This window comes from Capricornis sumatraensis, chromosome 1 (assembly GCF_032405125.1).
Source record: "Capricornis sumatraensis isolate serow.1 chromosome 1, serow.2, whole genome shotgun sequence".
Taxonomy (NCBI): Eukaryota; Metazoa; Chordata; class Mammalia; order Artiodactyla; family Bovidae; genus Capricornis; species Capricornis sumatraensis.
In genome coordinates, this window is record NC_091069.1 from 250,028,709 (window position 1) to 250,053,420 (window position 24,712).

The 24,712-nt window shown below is 46.3% G+C and overlaps 1 protein-coding gene across 1 annotated transcript in view; it reads left to right on the forward strand.

Annotated features, from left to right (window-relative positions):
* Positions 1-620: 620 nt before the first annotated feature.
* Positions 621-24,712, forward strand: part of TRAPPC10 (trafficking protein particle complex subunit 10) — a 76,813-nt gene continuing 52,721 nt past the window's right edge. The window contains exons 1-3 of the mRNA XM_068970707.1: positions 621-687; positions 19,478-19,559; positions 23,583-23,718. Of these exons, the coding sequence (XP_068826808.1) occupies positions 621-687; positions 19,478-19,559; positions 23,583-23,718 (285 nt within the window). The remainder of the gene's footprint in view (positions 688-19,477; positions 19,560-23,582; positions 23,719-24,712) is intronic.

The following is a 24,712-nucleotide window of genomic DNA, read 5'->3' on the forward strand; positions in this document are numbered from 1 at the left end:
CTGTTCTTGGTGACTCCCGGGTCCATGTGTCAGTGTTACTGACCCCCAGGTGGCTTCCGTGTCCGCAAGCGGCTGTCAGCGACCCCTGAGTCGGTCCTCGCCGTCGGGCACGCGGCGTGGGGGCAGGGTGGGGGCGATGATCCTGGGCGCTCCACGGCGGCGAGTTTGGGCGGCCCTTTCCAAGCCAGCCCCGTCTGCCCGAGGGCGCCGGCTTGGGGTGGCGGCTCTCGGCCGTCCAGCCTCTACGGCAGGGGCCCAGGAGGGACTCACAACTGCCCACGGCCGGCTCATGGGTGCTTCGGCCCCCAGGCGCAGAGGAGCGCTCCACCAATCCTCGCGCAGCCCCAGCCACCATTCCGTTGGAGGGCTATGCCCGCACGCCGGAAAGGCCTCCCCTTTAAAGAGCGCGCCCCGGAAGCGGTACCCGCCGCGCGCCGGCACCGGAAGTGGATACGGCCGGCGGGCGGCGGCGGCGGCGGGCGGCCGGCTCTGGAGCTGCTTAGCGCTGCCGGGCGGACGTCGCTGTGGCGGCTGCGGCGCCGCTCAGGCTTGAGCTGGCCCGGCGCGGCCTCGGGCTGCCCATGGGGCGCGAGGGGCCGGGCCGGTGACTCCGGACGCCCATGGACGCCCCTGAGGAGCCGCTGCCGCCGGTGATCTACACCATGGAGAACAAGCCCATCGTCACCTGTGAGTGCCCGGCGGCGCGGGAGGGGGCGGCGGTCGTGGCTGGTAGCGCGGCCCAGGTCGCCGGCTCCTGGGCCCCGCGCTCCGGCCCGGCCACTTCCTGGAATAGAGGTGTGGCCGGGGCGGCGGCTGCGGCGGAGCTCTAACCCCGCGGGCGACCTCCGACCTCCCCGGGTCCGATCTCCTAGCTCTCCTGGAGGCGACCTCTGACCTCACCGGGGACGCCCTCCAGGTTGTTCGGCTGCAGTTGATAGCGCCGGGGAGGCGGGGCGGCCCGGACTGAGGTGCGCCCCGAGGGGCCCCCGCCTTGAGCCCCGTCCGGCCACAGGGTCGGCAGCTTGCCCCTCGCGGCCCGTCCTTCGCGGCGGAGACTGTCTCCTCCGGGCATACTGTTCCTTCCGACCCCGCAGCGGGTCTGCCGGCGCTCGGTCACCAGCGTGGACGAAGTTTGCGTGCGGCTGTGCTGTTAGGAGACGGGGTGTGCACTTCAGGAACGTATTAAGTGGTGGGTCTGAGACGCAGGACGCCCGGCAGAGCCGTGCACAGCCGGCCCTGCCTGGCTGGGACCGCGGGCCAGGACTTCCCCGCCCGCGACGCCGGCACAGAGCAGAGACCCATTTCACAGATGACGTGTAAAGGTTCGGCGAGCTCTCAGCGCTCTGGACCGGTGTCTCGACGTTTTGGCTGTCAAGTTAGTTTTTTTTTTTTTTTGGTGCCACATTTATGCACCCACAAAGAACTGTTTTTCTGTTACAAAATTCCCTCTAATATTTACAGTCGTGACCTCAGAATTCAGTACTTTCAAAAGCAGTGAGTTTATGGAAAGTGTTGAAATGTTGGCTGACGTTTTGCTGACTTGCAGAGATATTTCAGGCTGTTAGGAGTTTTAACTTTTGACAGTGCTTTTGTCGTCAGTTTATTTTTTTTTGATGGTCTTCTATACTTTGAAAGGAAGCGCTCTTTTTATAGCAACATCCGGGGGCAGGCGCTTAGGCCATACTAGACAGTTCTGTAGGTAGAAGATCCTTTTAAAAGTTAAAGTTTCTCTCTCTCATTCTTTTTCACTTTTTTTTCTGATTAATGGATACTCTCCTTGTGTGTTTCCTCTTGTCATATTGCTGAGAAACTGTATATTTAAAGTCGGATTTTTTTGCTTTATGTTTAGCTGATAAACTTTCTTAGGAAAATGGATTGTTGTCACATCTGAATTTAGACACTTGCATAATTCAGCCAGGTTTTCCCTTTTCACCAGGACACTTACCAACTGAAAGTCTTACTCAGAACTGCACCTTCAGTCTGAGGGAGCAGGTGGTCATCTGGAGGCCCTGCAGTTAATCCCCAGGTGCTTTCTGTATCCTGAGGGAAGAGGAGCCAAACTTGGGTGGTGCTCGTGTTCGGGTTCAGTGTCTCCCAGATCCTGGGGACTTCTCCCTAAGTGCCCTCCATGCTCTGAGTGCTGGATCAGTATTACTTGTGGAGACATCTAGATCTCTCATTATACCTCATAGCCTTTAGCTTCCATTTTTCTAGCCGTGTTTCTGTAGGCATTGTGTAAATACATATTTGAAGAGAAGGTTCCTAAAGCTCTTGGTTCAGCATTGACTCAGTGGGGAGATTGTTGTCCTCATGGTGTTAGAGATACGTGTGACATGTTTAGTTTCATTTCACATACATGACAGACAACTCTGGGAAAGTTTCCTTTCCTACAGATTTACTGTAAAAGCTACACTGGTGGAGGTTTTTCCGGTGTTTAAAGCTGTTGTCTGTACTGGTATCTCTGTTTTCAAAGGCACAACCATTCATTCATTAGCGGCTTCAGTAAACTTTCAGAGAAAGTTAGCTTGAAAAATAAAAAAGATCTTTTTAAATTTAAAGTTTTTTTAACTTTTAGAAAAGCTGACTTCATAGTTCACACTTGAAATTCCATTTTGGTGTGTCTGGACTGGAGCTCCAGTAAGCACTTGCTGTCCTGGTTTTTCGTCATATTTTCTTCATTTTGTTCCATTCCTTCTGCAGCACACGTTTGATGGGAGCCCCTAGTCTAAGCAGTGTAGATAAAGGTAGCAGAAAAACTGCTTTAAAAGTCCATCTGGAGGCTTGGCTGTTGTGTACATAGCCTCCTTAGCAGCATTTTAATTTTCAAAAGTCTGTTTAATACTTTTTCCAGCCATTGCACCCTCAGGAAGTCTGTGTTTGTTCATTGTAAAAATGACAGCCGAGTTGATAACTCAGTTTCAGATTTTTTTTTCATAGAATTTAGAACATTTTACTTTGAATGAATTGTGCATCAGCCTTTCTGAGAAGAATGTAGAATGTTACTGGTTCAGATAAATTTAAGAACTATTTATTTGCAACTGTGAGAAGAGGGGAAAGTCCCCAGAGATTAGGAGTAAACAGGATACATCATTACTTGAAAACCTTGTTAAATTATTTTAATAATATTCTGAAGCTATCTAGAAGTTTTAATAACTTTCAGTTCATAATTAAAATTTTCCAGAGCCACTGCCCAACTGCCTCTGGTGCAGAGTGACCACCTTAGTCGAGGATTTGCTTAGACTTCCAGGGTTGGGAAGTTTCAGAAACGTGTCAGTGTTGGAAGATGTGTCTGAAATGCCCAGGTTGTCCTCCGAGCTCTCAGGGGTGCTGCTGGTGTGATGACATTGGGTGATAAATCACCTGTCCGTAGCAATTTGAACATGTATAGCATAATTTACTAATCATGAAAGATGTACCCTGAAACTGAAACCAATTCAGCAGATCCATTCAGTCTAAATTTAAGTTGGAGCTTCGATTTTTTTCTTTCAGCCACTGGATCAGTTCTCTGCTTTGGAATAAAGACTGGGGTTTCTGATCTAAGGATACGTTAGGAAAGAGGTGTTTCCTTTCCAGCTGTCTCGTTTAGCAGGCAAAGCTATGGTAATTTCACTGATTTGTTGGTATCCTACCCAGAATTGTTGTTCAGTTGCTAACTGAACAGTTGTGTCCGACTCTGTGACTCCATGGACTGTGATACAACAGGCTCCCCTGTCCTCCACTTTCTCCTGGAGTTTGCTCAGATTCATGTCCATTGAGTCAGTGATGCTATCTAACCATCTTATCCTGTGCTGCCCCCCTTCTTTTCCAGTGAGTCCACTCTTTGAAAAAGGTGGCCAAAATACTGGGGCTTCAGCTTCAGCATTAGTCCTTCCAATAAATATTCAGGGTTCATTTCTGTTAGGATTGATTGGTTAGTTCTCCTTGCGGTCCAAGGGACTCTCAAGAGTCTTCTCCAGCCTTACAGTTCGAAAGCATCAACAAGAGATTGTGTAGTATCTGAAAAATAGCAGTGTTCCATCCAAATGATGATCTGTTCTCACCCAGTTGCACTGGATGTTGCCGCTTTAATTTTTCTCAGTCTCTATATTTAGAATTCTGGATATGACATTATGAATTTTCATAGTGGGGGAAAAGATGAAAAAATGAGTAGATCTGTAACACTTTGTACCTGGCTGGAGTTTGTTTTTCTCTCCCTGTGGGTTAAAGGTTTTAAATTCGCACGGTTGTGATTTTCTACCAAGCATAAAAGTGTGGCGTTTGTGATTTAACCACTCTCAGTTTCACTGTTGGAAAAGTAACTTAAAATGTCCTCTTTTTAAACTGATACACTTAAATGCAGGTCTTGGTCCACAGTGCATTCTTAAGTCAGCAGAGAAGTAACAGTTGAGAAGAGGGGGGAATGTGTCTCCTCAGGAGACCGCAGTTCCTTGGGCCATGGTTGGAGGAGTTACTGCCTGTGCTCCCTGGCTTTAGAAGGCGCTGCCATCTGTGCGCAGGTAAAAGCAGGCACGGTTTATTGTGTGATGACTTCCTCACCTGTGACCCAGGGTCAGGGACGGTGCCAGTCACAGAGAGTTGATAGGGGCTTGAATGAGTATGTGTAAAGTACTCAGAAGAATGACGAATGTGCAAAAAATGTTAGCTTCTCAGCAGAGATTCCTCAGTTTCTCTCTCCATGGTGGCTTTGGTGTCTTCAGTGGTGTTTTCATGGCACTTCTAGACTCAGAAGAGCACTTAGTAATTCCATTTATTAAGTAGATTCAAGTAATTTTATTAAGTATTATGTCTTAACAGAAGTTATTTGAAAAAAAATACACATAAATTGGAAGAAAAGTTTTTACTTCTTTCTTAGATAACCACAGTAGCATACTATTGGGATGGTTGCACCTGTTGGGCACTGCACAACCTCTGTAACCAGGGGATCAGATTGGACACAGTGGCTCGCTTTACTTGGGGTGGGGGTGGGGTGGTATTTGCCTTTCATCACAACAGCTACCCTGTTTTGTGATGATAATGATGTCACTGAAAGAAATACAGCTGATGTAGTACTGAAACTGACTCTCCTGGGGCCTGGGATGGCTTGGTACTGCTGTTCCCCTTGTAGATTTGGGACATCCTTTGGGCCTCTGTGGGTTTGCTGCGGTCCCTGGGGCACCTGGGGAACCGATGTTACTAGTATGTTAGCCCAACTCTAGGGTGGATCTGAATCAGTCATTTAGATGCGAAAAACTTCCTTTTCCATTTGAACTTCAGCTCATGGGCTTGATTTGTAAGATGTGTTCCTGAAGAGTTTCCAGTGAAGTTTGGTTTGTGCAATAAGACTCAGGGTCTGAGTTTTTTTAAGCTCTTTGAAATAAACATGGCACACACCATGCAGGAGGCAGTCTTGGGCTGGAGGGGAGCAGACAGCTAGTTGGCTGGTCCACGCGAGAGGTAGGAAGGGCCTTGGTCACCTTTACTTGAAAAGGCAAGTGACTTACCTGAGAATTTCTTGTCTAAAAACAGATTTTTGCCAGTTGACGGCGTGCTGGTGCCTTGTCCCCCAGGGCTCCCTGATGGCCCTCCCTCCCTCTGCCCTGGCCTGGGGGGTCTGGATGACGGACACGGGCCCCCACAGATCCTCCCTGTCACCCCTTCCTTCACCTCACCTTCCCTTCTGCCTTTACTCCCCTCATTCCCCACTTTCAATCAGGTCGTCCCGGTGGGACTGTGCTTAATGTGACTTTTAAGTGTATTCGCAGTATTTTGCTCTTTGAGAATACTTGGTTTTTAAATTTAAAATTGATGACCTTGGAGTCATTCTGACTTCTCTCTTTCCCTCATAGCCAACATTGTCTACTAGCAAATACCATTTTATCTTTGAAATTGATCTAGGATTCAGCCCCTTTTCTCTGCCTTCACTGCTGCTCCCCCAAACCCCGGCCCCCTTCACCTCTCCGTGGGACCCCTGCAGCCTTCCAGCTGCCCGGCTCATTTCTGGCCTTACCCTTGAAGCTGATTCTCTCTGGGGTTGGGGGCAGTCCCTCCAAGAGAGAAGTTGGCACATAATTCCTTGGCTTCCGCCTCTCCAGGGGCCACCCACCTTCTCAGGATAGTATTCTCAGGGCTTCCTGTGGGCTCTGAGACCCTCTGTCCACGTCCCCCATCTCCACTCCCAGCTGGCCTCCTGGCCGGGCCTCACACACCACACGGCGCAGCAGCCCCTGTCCTGTCGCTCTCCTGATCCCCTCGGTGTTTCCCGTTCTCACTGGGGCTGCTCATGTGCCACCTCCCAGGCCTGTGAGCCTTTGGCATCTCTTGGACTTTGCTCAGTCTTCTGGCTCAGCACCCTGACAAATTTTTTTTTTTCCTGTGGTTGTTGCTCTCCACCACAACCCAGCCTGCCCTGGAATAGAATGTGAGGTTCAGAACTTCATCTGCTGTGTTCACTGCTGTATTTGTGGCACCTGGATGGTGCTGGGCACATAGTTGGTGCTCAGTAAATATTTGTAGAGGAAATTAATAAGTGAGTAAACATTACTCTAAAGGGGGAACTGTGTTATATGTAAGGTAGGAGCTTTTAATGGTGTAGTTACTTTCTTTAAATACATGTCTTTGTCAAGATTAGATAGCTTTGTAGGAAAATGTTTGGAGAGTTTGAGTCCTGGCCGCTGAGACTTGGTTTCAGGTAAACTGCTATGCACTTAGGTGGCTCTTTGTGTTTTGGTGCCGGAGCATTTTCTCTTTGGGGTTTTTGAATTGAGGAAATACATATTAACCCAGTAGAAGAAAAGTTCCATGGCCCATAATGTTGGAAATAGTCCTTCTGAGTTGTGTTCAGATATGGTTTCTTTGCTTCAAGTCAGGACAAATGTATGAACAAACCGAAGCATTCTCAGGTCTGTGGTTCAGCTTCTGCTCTGGAGCATTTAGGATTGAGGGACTGTCAACCTGGCATTTGGGTGAAGCCTTTGAAAAAGATATAGCTGTAACTTTTAGAAATGAAACTTTAACCTTAAAAGTATATAAATAAAGCAGGAATACATTTTCATTATGAAGAATGGAATCTAGAAGTATAATTGTTGGGTCAGAAGGGGAGAGCCCGAATCGCCTTGTGAAAAAGCTGCCCTCCGAGTTATACTCTGCCCTATTGCGTTGGAGATATCTTTTTAATTTTTGCCAGTCTAGTGGACAGGTTATAGTTTTTTGTTTTTTCTTTTTCTGAGCAGCTTTATTGAGCTTTAGTCTACATATTATAAAATGAATATCCGTTGTACGTGTACACTTTTCAGACGGTTAGTAAACGTTTACAGTTGTGCAGCCGTCACCATAGTTCAGTTCTAGAACATTTCCATCACCCCAAGAGCTTGTTAGCAGTTAATCTCTGCCCCTAGGCGTAGGCACCACTGATCTGCTTTCTGTCTCTATAGACTGGCGTTTTCTAGACGTCGCACAGAAGTGAGTCGTGTAGCGTGCAGTCTTCTATCTGGCTTCTCTCGCTCTGCAGTGTTTCTGAGGTTCGTTCGTGTTGCACCAACTACAGTTGGCCCCTCCTTTTCTTGCTGTCTAGTATTCCAGTGTGTGGACTCCTTTATCAGATATGTGATTTGCAGATATTTTCTCCTATTCTTTGGTTGTCTTTTAGTTAATCTGTCTTCAGAAGTGCAAACATTTTAAATGTTTTAAGTCCAGTTACCCATTTTTTTCTCTTATACTTTTAATATCGTATCTAAGAACTCTTTGACCAGCCCAAGGCCATCTTCTATCATAGTTTTGGTGTCATACACCTGATGATTAGTAAGGTTCTTTTTATGTGGTTCTTCATGCTTGTACCTCTTGAGAATTTCTTGTTCATCTGTGTTTATTTCAACATATAAGTGGTGTGGCCAAAAACATATCTAAAAGATGGACTGGAAGAGCACTAGGGAAGATGTGCGTTTGATTTTTGTATTTTACACCACATGTATTAGTTTTCTAGGATAGCTGTAACAAATTATCAGAAACTGAGTGGCTTAAAACAACTGAAATTTATTTTCTCACAGTTCTGGAGACTGGAAGTTGAAACTCAAAGTGTCAGCAAGGCTGTGCTTCTTCTGAGGCCTTGGGGATGGAGGTGGTCCTTTCTCGCCTCTTTCCAGCACCCGGAAATCCTTGCTGTTCCTTGACTTGTAGGTACATCACTCCAGTCTCTGCCCTGTCTTCACATGGCCTTCTCTCTCCCTGTGTTTTCCCTTCTGCCTCTTATCTGACCTGACAAGTGACCTCTTGTCATTGGATGTAGGGCCCATCTGTATATGATACGGAATGATCTTATTTGAGAGCTTGAACTTACTCATATCTATAAAGACCCCTTTTTTCAAATAAGGTTCATTCCCAGGCCCTGGGGCGGGGGGTCAGGATGTGGACAAACCGTCTAGGGGTGCTGGTCAGCTCCTTGATTATGGCGTCTGCACTGGCATCCAGGTGCATGTTGGCAGCATCCCTCATGTGTCTTTGGTTTTATAGCACTTTCTCCGTCTAGAGGCATGTCCTTACTGTGCTCCTGACCCCTGAGCAAGTCCATGGTATCTGGAATTTTGGGCTTGAGATGTTGACTCAAGGTGGGATGATCTCTTAAGAAAAGATGAACCTGTTATAGAATCTCTCTTTCCTTTTTTTCCCCCCAAGAAAATAAATGTTTTTATTTGGCTTCCTGCACACATGTTACATGATGTTTCATTCCTCAATGTTGTTTTAGGCCCTCATTTGCCAAATATTTTAAAGAAGTGAGCAGGGAGGGCTTCCCTGTTGGCTCAGAGGTTAAGAATCTGCCTGCCAATGCAAGAGACATGGGTTCAGTCCCTAATCCAGGAAGATCCCATAGGCCATGAAGCAGCTGAGCCCGTGTGCCACAACTTCTGAGCCTGTGCCCTAGAGCCCGCGAGCTGCACCTGCTGAGCCACGTGCCTCCGCTGCGGAAGCCCGTGCCCCCTGGAGCCTGTGCTCCACCACGAGAGGAGCCCCCACGATGAGAAGCCCCCTCTCCGCCATGGGAGAAAAACCTGTGCAACAGCGAAGACCCAGCACAGCCAGAAATAAAATACATGAATGACTGCATCAGTAAATTATTTTTTAAAAACAGTGAACAGAAAAATTATGAAGAAACTACAACAGGCTTATACCTTGCTTTCACCAGGGAGTGTCATGTCACGTGTTTGGAAATTTTTCCTTTTTTCAACAGATCTGTTTAGTGTTTAGACGTAGTTGCATACATTTCAGAGCTGCAATTTTAGGTAGAGTCTTAGAACTAACAGTAACGCCTGTGGTAACAATTTTTACTACATTCACAGCTCACCATGTGTAGGCACTCTTAGTCTGGCTAGGTCAGCTTGAAAGTTCCTTAAGCACTGAGGTGAACAGCGGGAAGGGCCAGCAGGTAGGTCATTTTGAGGCTGAAGACCTGAGGGCCAGTTTCTGTGCCTGACCAAGGCCCCTCAGTATTTAGTGATGCAACGAGGACCAGGCCCAAGGTGGCCGACTCCTCGTCCACCGCAACCTTGCCAAGTGGTGGGGGAATCAGACTCCGTCTGCCCACACAGAAAGGGGATTGTCTCTTAAGTTATCCCTGAGAGAAAGCCTTAGTCATAGAGCTAAGTAGAATCGAAACATCACTTTCTTTAGTTCAGCAGTTGAAGAACTGAGTAGGCTAGCCGTACTGGCAGTTTTTAGTGTAATCTTACTGATTCTAAAATTAAATTCATCTTCTGAGAACTTGACAGCCAGTGCCATCACTCCATCTGCTGTAGGATATCCTGGCCTTTGGGGGCCCTGTGTTGTTTAGTGTAGAACTAGGCCCTGGATTCACCATCAGAGCACGTCCTCAGCATCTGTTCCTGGCCGTCTTAGAGCTTATGTTCCAGCGAGAGCGTAGATTGTGTGCATACAGGATAAATGATATCATGTAATAGGTAATGTATGCTAGGAAGAAAGGAGAAAGAGAAACGGGTAAGAGAAATGAGAGAATTGTTAACATCTCAAACGTTTTATTATAGAAGCTTGAAAACTTGTATTAAAAAAAAACTAGTATGAAGAACCCCTTCAAGTCTGTCACTCAGTTTCAACAACAAAGTGGACAGTCTTGCTTTTTTATACCCCTGCCCATTCCTTCCAGTCCTGTTGTTATTTTGAAGCAAATCTCAGGCATGGAACATTTATCAGTACGTGTATGTGTTGTGGACTGCAGATTTGTATGCCCCACCCAAATTCCTACACTGAAGCCCAGACCACTAATGTGGTCGTATTTGCAGACGGGACCTTCTGGGAGATAATTAGGATTGGCTTGGATCACATGGGTGGTGACCTCGTCATCGGCCTCATAAGAGGAGGAGAGGCTGGGAGAGCAAGTCAGCAAGGGGGGAGCCCTCCCTGGGAAGCCACAAGGAGGCACCTTGGTCTTCAGCCTCCAGAACGAGGAGGGAAACGGTTGTATGTATTGTTTAAGCCACTCCACCTGGGGTATTCTGTCATGGCAGCCTGAGCTAAGACGGCCTGTAGCCCTGAAAGATAAGGACTTTAAAAAATATGACCGCAAAATCTTTATCACGTCTAAAAATACAATTCCTTAGTATCGAATATTGAGTGTTTACATTTCCAGTGTGTCTGAAATGTCTTTTTTCAAAAAATTCTTTAAATTATTCAGTGTCGATAGGTTTTTAGATTGATGTTTTCATTCTGTCTCGAAATCTTAGTCTCCCTTTCACCCTCCGTGGTTCCTTATCGCTTGTTGAAGAGTCTAGGGTGTGCCTTGTGTCTCTTTGCCAGCTGGCTTCTGAGGTGTAGGAATCCTTGTAGGAATCTTTAGTTTCTTTGCTCTCTGGTGTGACATGATGTTCCAGACTCACTTTGTGCATTTCCTGCTCTGGCCCTGGAATCAGCCCTTCTTCAGGGAGCCCCGATTCCTTCTGGTGGGAGGTGGTATTTGGAGATCCCAGTCTGTGTGCTTGGGCTTCTAGGTGCTGCTGGGCCTTTATAGGGGGAAGAGCTGGGCTCTAAATTCACTCTGATCTTTTCAGTTCAAATTCAGGACTTTAGGGCTTTATTTAACTGCTCTGTCCTCTGTATGTGCTTTCTCCCTGCGCTCTCTCTCTCTCTCGTGTATTTTTTCTTCCAGTTTCAAGCATGCTTGGGGATGATAGAACAAGGTCCTCAGACAGGATCAGAGTCCCGTGGAGTGCTCGTGGAGGGCCAGAGTTTCTGATGGAGCAGGATGGGGTGGGGGCTGGGAGTGAGGCCCTCTCGCAGATGCCCAGGTGATCCGGGTGCTGTGGGTCCCGGGCCCTCCTCAGTCACCTTACACAGCCTCTGATAGGCCTGTGACTGCCACCAGCAGTGCAGCAATCGCGTGTGTAGCCTTGTCCTCTCTGCCCTGCCCCTCCCTGACCTGAAGCGTCTCCTGTAGGAAACAGTCATACATGTTGTTATTAGTATTCCCCTTTCTTAGATAAGAGATCGCAGGCTGCACACACTTTCCCGACTTTGCTTTCCCCAAAGATTTCTGGGAGAAGAGAGTGTAGAGGTGGTTACTCTCCTGTTTACAGTCCCTAGAGCCCTGTCATGTCGGCATGCCATGGTTCACTCTGGCCCTCCATCAGTGGAATTTGAATGGTTTCATCTTTTGCTGTTTGACACAGTCTTGCAATCAAATGTATTTTCCCCATGTATCTTTTGGGGTCTATCACTGTGAGGATTGCTGGGGCTGTGGTAAACACAGTTTTGCTAGTTTAAATCCCCCTTCAAAACGGTGCTGCTTTTGAAAATGATAGTGAGACCCCATTGAGAAAGTGAGTGATCTTCGAACGGACTTTTGAGGAGGTGAGGGAAATCCAGGGAAAGAGCGGTTTGGGAGAAGCCTCCGGTCCAGGTGTGCCTGGAGCGAGCAAGATGTCCTCCTGAATCGCAAATGCCGTGATTCAAACGGCTGCAGCTTGACTGCATTCCCTGTATTTTAAAAATACGTAAACTTTCAAAGGCTGATTCTCGGGTCTTCTTATATATAGATGCACTTATCCAGTCTTTCTTTTTCTGGTAAATTCCTGGGTTTGGGGTCTAATGTGGTCTCTGAGTGCTAGAGAAGGTCATTACTATCTTGTCTTTCTTCTTTAAAAAGGGAGACTTTGGGACTTTCTGTCTCGGGCGGCCTCTTCGTCGGCTGTAGTTTCTTTTCTGCAAACTCCCAGCCTGGAACTCGGTTAACCTTCAGTGCACTTCATCCCTTTGGCCACGCCTGCGGGTAGGGTGGTGCTGGCTGCGTAACTGGGTGTAGGAGCAAGGGAAGCTGCTCGGGGAGAGTGAGCAGGTGTCTGTCACCGGCAGGCTGCGGAAGCTGGTGACCAGACCTGTCAGGAAAGCCAGTGCTGAGATGGCAGGATGGGCCGGGTTGTGATTTAAGAACACTGGAGTGGGTTGCCATTTCCTTCTCCAGGGGATCCTCCCAACCCAGGGATCAAGCCCACATCTCCTGCATTGCAGGCTGATTCTTTACCAGTGAACCACCCAGGAAGCCCAGGAAACAATAAAATGAGAGAAGCGTCTTGCAGCAGCAGTGCATAATGTTGAGTCCAGAGTGGGCAGCTTTACGCTGACGAGCTGCTTGACTCACCTGGGTGGGGAGCCGTGGGTGCCCGGGCTTCCCTGTGTGGGGTGGCCCTCGGGCTGCTGGGAGGACTCCGGGGGACTGAGCAGCGTGCTTACAGTGCGTGAGCAACTGCGCAGTAAACGAGTGGTCCCTCCTCTGACTTCTGTCAGCTAGTTCTCACCTGGGGCCAAACCCTCTAGTGCTAATAGCAAGTCCTCCCGGATCATCAGATTGGGAGTAGTACATAGATTGGGGGGAGGGACGGGGAATGGCAACTCAAATGCTTTTCCTTCTTTGCTTTAAATCAGTCCCATGACTTCACTTTTCATGGTTGTGTCAGTTTCTTGTGACTGTTGTAAAAAATTACGTAGACTTTGTGCCTAAAAGTAACACAGAGGTATTTTCTCAGAGTCATGGAATTCAGAATTCTGACATGGTTCTCTCTGGACTGAGATGTGGGTAGGGCTGCTTCTTCTGAGGGCTCCAGGGGAGAATCCCCTTTCCAGCAGCTGGAGGCGCCTGCTCCCTTGACTCTCTCTCTGGGCCCCAGTTCGGTCTTTCTCGTGATGCCATCTCTGTGCTTGTGGCACTTCCCCATGTAAGGACCCTTGGGAGCACAGTGGGCCTGTCCGGATAAGCCAGGATCATCTCTTTATTTTAAGGTCAGCTGACTAGCAGCTTTAATCCATCTGCAACCTTGATTCTTCCTTACTGTGTAATGTAACATGTTCACAGGCCCCAGGGGAGCAGGACGATTCTGTCAATTTCTGAATGCCCTTGACACATGTCTGATTCTATAAGTATGAAAGCCCTGTGTCCTTCCCAACAAATAGGTGGCTCTTCTGTTTAACCTTTTGTTCCCCATGAGGCATGACTGGTAGCTTTGGAGCACTCGCACCACGTTTGTTCATTTGCGCTGCCCTTTCTGTAGATGGCTTAGTGCTAAATGCAGTCTTATGTCATCATCAAATCTTAAAATTAAAAAAAAATGATTGCATAAATATTACATATACATAAATACTGCATATTGCTGCTGCTGCTAAGTCACTTCAGTCGTGTCCGACTCTGTGTGACCCCATAGATGGGAGCCCACCAGGCTCCCCCGTCCCTGGGATTTTCCAGGCAAGAACACTGGAGTGGATAACCATAAATATTGCAGCTATATTAGCAACAACAAACGTATAGCTTTTTGAACAGAGATACAAATATTTTCTTCTCAATTAAGAGAACAGGTGCCTTTATGTTAGCCTAGTCTAGACATGCAGTGTTGCTGAGATGCAGATGGGAATCTCTCTCTAACCTCCACCCCATACGGAGCCAGTTCACATGGTTTGGTTGGATGTTGATTCCCGCAGGGTTGAGCTTCATGTGCCTTTCCTCTGCTGGAGGCTCTTTCATGCAGAACAGGACCCTGGACTCAGCCTCTGCTCTTTAAGTATCAGCATAAGACTGATTTTGTTCTGGTCGCAGTTGACTGTTAACTGAAAATCAGGATTTTAAAATGTTTTGACACTAAATAACCTTGTGACATTGCAGTTCTAGTGGATCCTAAAAGTTTTGTGCAGAAAAATGATTGAAAGTGAAAGTTTCCATTGCTGCTTATGTTGCTGGAGGGTGCAGCTGATGCTGTGTGACTGACCTCAGCTGTGAGTGGCCCTGAGTGCGGCTGGGCGGGTCTGCTGTGCCCTCCTGGGCTTGGTCTGGACATGTTACTTGGCTCTGCTTAGACTCTGATCTTAGTGATGGTGTATTGGGTCTAAAAGACTGTCTGGCCTACAGGTTTCTATTTTTAGTTATAATTGACTTCTTTGAAAATTAGAGTTGTTTCAAAAATAGCCAATTTCTTACTGTCTCTTTTTGTTGTTCATTCGCTAGGTTGTTTACAACTCTTTGCGACCCCAGGGACACCAGGCTTGCCTGTCCTTCACCATCTCCCAGAGCTTGCTCAAACTCATGTCCATTGAGTCAGTGATGCCATCCAACCATCTCATCCTCTGCCTCCCTTCTTCTCCTGCCCTCAATATTTCCCAGCGTCAGGGTCTTTTCCAGTGAGTCGGCTCTTTGCATCAGGTGGCGAAAGTATTGGAGCTTCAGCTTCAGCATCAGTCCTTCCAACGAATATTAGGATTGATTTCCTTTAGAATTTACCGGTTTGATCTTCTTGCTGTCCAGGAGAGTCCAGGGGACTCTCGGGAGTCTTCTCCGGCATCACAGTTCGAAAGCATTAATTCTTCAGCACTCAGCCTTCTTTATGGTTCAACTCCCACATCTCTACATGATTATTGGAAAGACCATAGCTTTGACTACACAGACCTTTATCGGCAAAGTGATATCTCTGCTTTTTAATACACTGTCTAGGTTTGTCATAGCTTTTCTTCCAGTATTCACTCAGATATTCTTGGGCTTCCATTGTGGCTCACCTGGTAAAGAATCGGCCTGCAATGTGGGAGACCTGGGTTCAATCCCTGGGTTGGGAAGATCCTCTGGAGAAGGGAAAGGCTACCCACTCCAGTATTCTGGCCTGGAGAGTTCATGGACTGTATAGTCCATGGGGTCACAAAGAGTTGGATACCACTGAGCGACTTTCACTTTCACTTTTCTTCCAGGGAGGAAGTGTCTTTTGATTTCATGGCTGCAGTCACTGTCCACATTGATTCTGGAGCCCAAAAGAGAAAAGCTGCCACTGTTTTCACTTTTCCCCATCTGTTTGCCATGAAGTGATGGGACTGGATGCCGTGATCATAGTTTTTTTAATGTTGAGCTTTAAGCCAGTGTTTTCCTTGTCCTCTTTCACCCTCATCAAGAGGCTCTTGAGGTCTTCACTTTCTGCCGTTATAGTGGTATCATCCACATACCTGAGGTTGTTGATATTTCTCCCTGATGTACTCCTTTCCCAGTTTTGACTCCAGCTAATGCTTCATCCATGAATGATGCATTCATGCATGATGTACTCTGCATATAAATTAAACAAACAGGATGACAGTATACAGCCTTGACATACTCCTTTCCCAGTTTTGAACCAGTTCATTGTTCCATGTCTGGTTCTACTTGTTGCTTTTTGTCCTGTATACATGTTTCTCAGGAGACAGATAAGTCTCCTATTTGGTATTCCTATCTCTTTAAGAATTTCCCACAGTTTGTTGTGATCCACACAGTCAAAAAGGCTTTAGCTTAGTCAGTGAAGCAGAAGTAGATATGTTTTTGGAATTCCCTTGCTTTTTCTTTTTTCTTTTTCCCTTCCTTTTTCTGTGATCCAGTGGATGCTGGCAATTGGATCTCTGGTTCCTCTGCCTTTTCTAAATCCAGCTTGTACATCTGGTGCTGTTGAAGCCTAGCTTGAAGGATTTTGAGCGTTACCTTGCTAGCACGTGAAAATCAAAACGACACATCTTTGTCTGTATTTACTTGCATTCTGTTGGACATGTGTCAGTGTCTTTTCAATGCTGGTGAAAGTCAACTATTTTATAATTGAGTTCCCAAGTCCTTCTGTTTTTAAAATTTTAAGAAAATGTTCAGCTGAGTTTATTGAAATGTGACCCATATATACTTAAGTCACTGAAATCATCTGTTTTTAAAACCACCTCCCCCTCACCACCACACACACACTGGCCATATTTAATTAGTTCTTACCTGCTTTTAAAATAAAAAGTTTAAAATTATGTGACTAATACATAAATATATGCTTCTAAAAATCTCAGAGAATGCAGTCCTAATTCAGAAAATAGTGAAGGTCTGCCTCAGATATCTGAGTGTGTGGACCAGAGTCTGATCACAAATGGTAGACAGAAGAGAGGCGTAGGTAGTCAGGAACCCAGGGTTCTGCCTGCCTTTCTCTCAGACATCTCCTGTTGTGGAACATGGGGCTTAGTTACCTCGCAGCATGTGTGTGGGATCATAGTTCCATAACCAGGGATCACACCTGTGTCTCCTGCATTGGAAGCGGATTCTTAACTACTGGCCCACCAGGGGAGTCCAAGTGAATCTTAGTAGCCCTCTTGAGAAAGAAAAATAAACACAGTAGTTTTCTCAACAAAGTTCTCTCAACACGTTGTCTTAAGCCTCATTTTTGCTTCTAGTGGCTGTATTCTGACAGCTGAGCCCCTGTTCTCATGCCCCTGTGCAGCCCAGGGGATCAAAACGAAGTTGCTCTTACAGTTCAGGCCTCAGCACTCCAGTGGCTTTTCTACTAACTGGTTGGGCTGTTTTGGGGCACTACAAAGTATTAATACACATTGTTAATTTAATTACCTGTCAAGTGAATGGAGATTTTATTCTTCTGAGGTTTTACATATAAGCTCTTTCCTGTCTGTCTTATATGGCTCTTTCTAGCTCATTTTCAAAGATACTTCCCTCTGTTTTCCATAATACTCAGTATAAAAACTTGCGAGTATTATCATTAATAATAGCCGTGTATTCTGAGAAAATCATGGTGGCTTTTCTTCACGTGCAGTCAGCATAGGGTTTCAGTGGGTAGGAATGAAAAGCAGGTGCTGTGTCAGTTTGCTCGGGTGCTCGGGGTAACCCTCCAGGCTGGGGGTGGGGGAGCTGAAACAGCAGAGCTTTATTCCTCGCTGTCTGGAGGCTGGAGGCGAGGTCAGGGTGTCGGCAGGGCTGGCCGTGAGGCCTCATTTGGGGGCTTGTCGGGGGCCATGTCTTCTTGCTGCATCCTCACGTGGTCCTTCCTGCCCCCATGACCGTGTGTCCACATCTTCTCTTGTAAGGATGCCTGAGGGATTTAATCGACTTCCCTGTTGGTTCAGATGGTAAAGTGTCTGGCTGCAATGTGGGAGACCCGGGTTCGATCCCTGGGTCGGGAAGATCCCCTGGAGAAGGAAATGGCAACCCACTCCAGTACTCTTGCCTGGAAAATTCCGTGGATGGAGGAGCCTGGTAGGCTACAGTCCATGGGGTTGCAAAGAGTCAGACATGACTGAGCGACTTCACTTTCTTTCTGAAGGGATTTAATCAGGGCCCATTCAAAAGCCCTTGTTCTCACCTAATCATCTCTTTCAGATACAGTCACATAACAGAGGTGCTGAGGGGTTAGGGTTTCAGTGTATGAGTTTTGCTGGGACACAGTTCAGCTCCTTAACAGGGGCTGAGATCAAATGGTCACATGTTCAGTGCCCAGTTATTATCAGAGGATGTCTCTGCCCTTGACAGATGGGTTAATTGACCTGTAATCTTTTAAAATTAAATTTAGGACACAGATTAAAGGTTTATTTCATGATTGAATGTAAGAAAAATTGGTACTTTACAGCCTCCAGTTGGACAAGTTTTATCTTGTATAACAGGATTTCCTGTGGGAGACACTTGAGAAGGGGGTGTGTAGGAGGCACTTCATTTGTTTACCCTGTTGCAGAGGTTACTTGTACCTTTATGTGAGACTTTATTGCAAGGAGCATATATATAAAAAACCAAGTGAAAGAGAAGAAAGCTTCCCTGTGGTTGCCCTAATTTCTTTTTAGCAGAGAGTAGTGATTTTTTTTTTAATATGTTAATTCTAGAACCTTTTCAAGAGGCAGCAGGAGTTGGCACTCAAAGATAAGAAATTAGAAGCTAACTAAAGGTTTTCTTACTGTAATGATTTCTAAGACAATTACCAAAGACATGAATGCAATAAAAACTGATGAGTTAAAACCTAAAAGCTGTTTTTATGGTAACAATAAATTATTAATAGTAACCCTTATTAACGATTTACTTTGTGTTGGGCCTTGTTCAAGGTTATTGTGTTGACTCAGTCTCACAATAGCCCTGTTGGAAGCTATTCTTATTTTCCCATTTCACAGATGGTCCCTGAGGCACAGAAAGGATACATGGTCTTCCCAAGCGTATTCGGCTAGTAGGTGGTGGAGCTCAGAAGGGACCCAGGTGGTCAACCTTCCAGCATCTGTGTCCAGTCCCCATGCCTCACTGCTTCTCTGAGGATCAGCTCAGTTGCCCAAAAACATCATTCCTCTCTGTAGTGACTTGACATTGTTATGTGGTTTGGGAAAGGTTCCGTTTTGTTTGTCTTGTTTTTGTTTTCTTTTTTTTTTAGGCTTGTGGTAGCAAAATAGGTAAGTATGTCAGTGGCCCACATCACTTCCCAATGATTTCTTTACCATCAATATAAATGCAGCTTGGAAAAAGGTTTCGCGTAACGGTAGAGGTTCCTGAGTGTGAGACGGAGCCACTGGTATTGAAAGGCTCTTTCTAGGCTGAAGCAGGATGTGGCTGTACTGTCATTTTAGGAGAGCCAAGTGGATTTTCCAGTTCTGTTAAGGCTGGGATGAAAGAGCTGAGTTAACAGCTGAGCTGTGAAGTCAGAGACTCCCGAGTTCCTTGCTGGTCTCTGCCACCAGCAAGCTGTGCACTCTGAGCGCCGGGCCCTTGCAGCTCTCTCCTCGGTGTGTGGTCGGATCTGCTTCCAGGGCTCCCATGAGAACGAGTGAGAGCAGGTGTGTTTGGTGTCCTGGGTACCAGAGAGCAGCCTGTGTGTCTTGGCGCCTGCTGTAATTTGGTGAAGAAACTCACATCCACTTGTCCTGGCTTCCTTTTCTGCCTGGAGTTTCATGGCTGTTTTACCCAAGTTGAAGAAGTGGCTGTAGGAGCCGACACAGGTACACGGCTGGGCAGGGTTGGTCCAGCTCCGCCCTCCTTAGCTGTCGGACCTCTTCCTCTTCTTCTTACTCTTGGGGAGAATTTATCTCCTCAGGGAGGCCAGGTGGGGGCGAAGTTAGATCAAGTGCTGGCTTTTCTAGAGACCACTTCTTTAAAGATACAAAACAACCTGTTTTGTGATGTCATTTTGCTAAATTATTAAATTGTCTAAAAATACCAATTAATACGTTTTAGAGCCCATTTTCCCTATATTTACCTAACAGTTGTTCATTCCTGTTGTAGGTGCTGGAGATCAGAATTTATTTACCTCCATTTACCCGACACTTTCCCAGCAGCTTCCAAGAGAACCAATGGAATGGAGGAGGTATGGCATCTCCCTCCTTGTTTTGTAGGCGTTTGTGTGAGTGAGTGAAGCAGTCAAAGTGAGAGCCTGAGTTCTAAGGAGACTGAGAAGAAGGCCCCGTAATCTGTGAGCCTGTTTTAAGGCTTGTTTTCTGAACAAGACCTAGGATGATAGAAATGGGACACGTCTTTGGAGCCGCAGGCCCCTTGTATAGAGGTGACTTCTGACTCCTGGTGGCATTCTGTTAAGGAGATGTGCACCCATATTCCTCAGTAGAGCTGGTGCCTCTGCGTCTTAACCAGGGCTTTGTCACCCTGAGTGCCTGGGCTCTTCTCTTAAGGATGAGAAACTGGACAGAGGATGGTCTTTAAAATTAGGAGTGCCATCAGATCAGTCCTCCCGTTGGCCCTGTTGTTTGTAATTGTTCCTCTAATGACTTGTTCTGAGGAAATAACTGACTTTTGACTTCCCTGGTGGCTCAGATGGTAAAGCGTCTGCCTACAACGCGGGAGACCCGGGTTCGATCCCTGGGTTGGGAAGATCTTCTGGAGAAGGAAATGGCAACCCACTCCAGTATTCTTGCCTGGAGAATCCCACGGATGGAGGAACCTGGTAGGCTACAGTCCATGGGGTCGCAAAGAGTCGGACACGACTGAGCAACTTACCTTACCTTACCTTAACTGACTTTTAATTATTTCACTGAAAAACTAACTTCTGGTAGATGTTATTTGTAGAAAATGTTTGGATTGTTAACACTGTTTATTAATAATATTAAAATACCTGTTAATACTGGCAGTCTGATTTTAACCAAGGTGAATGAAAAATTTCCTGTTGTTATTCATGCTCATGTAATTCTGTTTCTTGCTACATTATTCCTTTCTGACCACCAGTTTTTACCCTCCTGACGTGAAGAATTAACATTCTGGATGACTTTACCAGGGTCTCTGTTGAGTCTAGTCTAATCTTTGTGCCTGCTTAGTGTTGCAAGGAATGTATTTATTTACCAAAATGTAATATAAAGAATGTACAGAACTGGGAGAATTCTCTTACAGGAAAATTATTCAACTATTGAGGAGGCCCAGTGCTGTGAATGAGAGAAAACAATTCAGCAAATGGAAGAATTTAATAATATCTGAAGAAATGGAGTGATCTGGAAAGGATTTCAAACAAGTATACATTATTCAAACATTCAGAAAGATAAAAGAAATGAGAAATGGGCTTATGAGGAAAAAATGGAATCGAGACCCTGCATAGATTTAATAAGCATATTCTTTTCTTCACCTTCTTGAAAACTAATTGAGAGAAGAGTACTGGAAAAGCCTAAATGTTTAAGGACAGAGAAGGCAGAGGAGGCAGCAGCGGAGACCTGGTTATCTTTCTGGGAGCAGAAGGATGGACAGAGGAATGGGAGGGAAAGCCCTCTGTGTGTCTGCAGAGGGGACACCCTGAGAAGCAGACAGGTCCCTGACAGGTGACAGGGCCCAGGACTTTGGGAGAAAAGGCCAAGACCAAGACCAAGTGCAGAGGGGTGTGTGTGTGTGTGTGTGTGTGTGTGTGTGGCTCTTTAGTACTGTTTGACATGTTAAAGTATGTATATTTCACTTTGGCAAAAATGTAATTGATTAGATATTGGGAAACAAAGTTGAAGCAGAAACTTGACTTCATGCACTGAACTTCTGTGTAGCTGAAGAACAGAGTGATGAATTGGGAGATTGCACTTGGGAACTCTGGAGTTGAGAGCTGAGAGCCAGAAATGGAGGTCCGAGAGGAAAGCTGAGCCGTGAAGGCTAAGTCCATAGATTTCCATGTCTCTGTAGTAGGTATTTCAGAAGTGACTGTGGAGCGGGTGGAGAGACCGGCCCTGCTTGAGGAACCGGTGTCCAGGTTTTCCCAGAAGTGAGTTCAGAGATTTCGGGGGTTGCTGGATGTGAAGCAGAATGAAAACAAAACCAAGCGAACAAAAAGCCACATCAGGAAACAGGGAGAAAAGAAAAACCGAGTCTGCAGTCTCTAACAGCAATTAAAATGCAGCCTAAGATAGAGCATTGAAGAGGAGCACCCTGACTCGAAGGCTGTCCCTTGACTCTTGGTTGTGTCCGACTCTTTGCGACCCCATGCAGTCCATGGAGTTCTCCAGGTCAGAATACTGGAGTGAGTAGCTTTTCCCTTCTCCAGGGGATCTTCCCAACCCAGGGATTAAACCCGGGTCTCCCGCATTGCAGGCAGATTCTTTACCAGCTGAGCCACAGGGGAAGCCCCGCTTTGACTTGAGTTCTAAGGAGACTGAGAGTTGAGCTCTGAGAAGCCCCACCTTGACTCTAGAGTTGTGTATTATTCACAGTCACGCAGCAGGAAGACGGTCTCAGCCTCCCCCAGGCCTTGAGACAGGGTACCGGCTGGGCCCGGGGTGTCTGCACACCACCACACCGTGCTCTCCAGAGCCCTGCTCCCGTCTTACATTCGCTGCCGCCACAGCATGGAAATAGCTGGAAACATGCTGTCAACAGGAACATCTTCAGATGTGTATGATCAGAAGCTGTACTGCTGTCTCTGAAGTAATTAAGGAATGTGTCCCAAGGAAAACACATGTGTCAGGAACATGAACCCTGAATTCACAGAGTGAAGGGAGCAGCTGCCTGAAAGCAAGTCATAACAAATATTTCACTATTTTATGGTGTCAATGCTTTTAAAAATTAAAAATATAAAATTTCAGAATGTGGAAGAAAGCAGAAAGAAAACTGTAATATCTTTGTCCCGTTCAAGAAGAGATAGACACTTAACTGTACTTTTTGAAAGGGAAATTAAAGTTTATGCATTTAAATATTAAAATGTAAATAATAACAGAAAAGAAATAGAAGCTTAAACTTTCAAGGTAACAGAGAAAAAGGAAGGAAAAAGAAAACTTGATTAATCTCACCAAGGATAGAAAAAAACTAGCGTGAAATAGAAAATCCACAAGTTAAAGTATAATAACATTCAGTATGGTTGTTTTCAGTTTATTCATCATGGAGACTCCTTAGGTTAGACAAAAAGAATAAAATCCACCTGTAGATATTTAAAAGAGACACAACTCACTAGAGGTGGAAAATAGAGGTGTGCAAAAGAGATGTATGTAGTCTAATTTATTTTTAGAAGTATAATTAAACAGTGTCCATACTCTATGATAGCCATCAATTAGATGCGTGTAGCTTGTGGGATCTTTGTTCTTGGATTGAGGAAAATTGGAGGACGGGACATCCCTGGTGATGCAGTGGGTAAGAATCTGCCTTCCAATGTAGGTTTGGTCCCTGTTCCAGGAAGATCCTACGTGCCACAGAACAATAAGCCCGTGACCCATAGCCACTGAGCCTGCGCTCTAGAGCCCAGCAGCTGCGAGCCCACGCACCGCAACTGCTGAAGCCTGCGTGCCCGGGGCCCAGGCCCTGCAACGGGGGCCCACGCTCCGCAGCTGCTGAAGCCTGCGTGCCTGGAGCCCAGGCCCTGCAACGGGGGGTAGCCCCCATTCGCTGCAGCTAGAGAGAGCCCACGAAAGCAGCAAAGACCCCGCGCAGCCGACAATAAATTCAAAAGTTGTTTTAAAAAGTTTTCTTGAGATGTCTTTTAAAAAAATTGAAGGATGGGTGGTTACCACTGTTTATGCTGTGCAAATAGAAACCTGTTCTTTTTCACCAGACAGTTCTCTTTTTTGGATAATGCAGTTTGTTGCAAAAATACGAGAGCAGTTTAAAGCTTTGGTAGTTTCAGACTGCACTTTTGACATTTGGGAAACACTCTGCTTCTTTTATGGTGACTGTATACTGACATGTATTTTTCTCAGAAGTCTGTATTGTTGCAAATGGAGTTATGAAGAGCTTTGACACATGAACTGTGTTTAAAGTGATTTATAGCATCTTTTCAAATGGAACATATACTAGTTAAAACTCAGGGTTAGTATCACCTGTGCACTTCTGAACGCACAGATATGATTGGATTGTTGTCTTTTTTCCCCTTTTCCTTCTGCTGAACGCTCTCACGTTTCTCTGACTCGTTCACAATTGTTAATAGGTCCTATGGCCGGGCTCCAAAGATGATCCACCTGGAGTCTAACTTTGTTCAGTTCAAAGAGGAGCTGCTGCCCAAAGAAGGGAACAAAGCCCTGCTGACCTTCCCCTTCCTGCACATTTACTGGACAGAGTGCTGTGTGAGTATTCATTCCGGGGAATGTTATAATGGGTTGAGAACTCACGGGTCTGGGTTTTGCTGAGACAGCTGTACTTTTTAAAGTTTACTGTTTTAATTTTTTGGTATTCTCTTTTCTCCGTTCTTCAGTGTGTGACTTTGCCACGGCTTATTTCTGCTCTGGCGCAGTGCAGTGTTCGCATCGTAATCACCAAGTACAGTTGCCACGTTACTGCCTATGTTTCCAGTTCTTGTGAGCCGTCTCCCTGTGTCCTGGTGGGCACTAGCTATTTCTAACATTTCCTTTCAGCTTTGTTTTCCTCGCACCCTGTAGTCACCACATGGCTGTTATTCTCCTTGAGAATCCTTGCCTGTCTCTGGTGCTGGTTGGCAGGTTCTCTGTGGGCAGGGAGCTGTCTCCTAACTCACCCCCCGAGTCTGGTGCAGGAGGTGCTCTGTGATGCCTGTTGAGAGAGCAGACACTGCTGCTGTGGGCACCCTGGCCTTTACTCGTACTTGGCAGTTCTGTAGTCATGAACCTGAATTCTTCTTTCATGAACGAATAGAAAATTCTGTGGATCATTTGTTCTATCTGTTTCAACTCTAACAAAATAAGCATTTAGCAGTGTACAGAGTACATGAATCATTACACATTGTGACGTTTTAACCTGGATCTGAGGATGCCAGAGTAGTTTTTGTAGTTCTAATGAGAAAGGGCTGGAAGCTCACGCCTGGGCTCCCTTCACCCCACGTGCTTTTGACGTTGCTGACTTTGTAGCCTTTCCCCGTGAAGTCCCATGGGACAGGCTTCTTCCCTGGGAACTCTTAGGCTAGCTTATGTGAGGTGTTGTCCACCAGGGGGCCTCGTTAGAGATGCGACGCCTGGGGTTTTATTGGACCAGGCACATAGGTAGCCTCTGCCTGGCACGTAGCAGTACTCTGAACTCCTGGGGAGCACAGAGGTCAGCACAAGCCATGTGATGGACGCAGTGTGTGTGCAGGGAGGCACTCCTGTG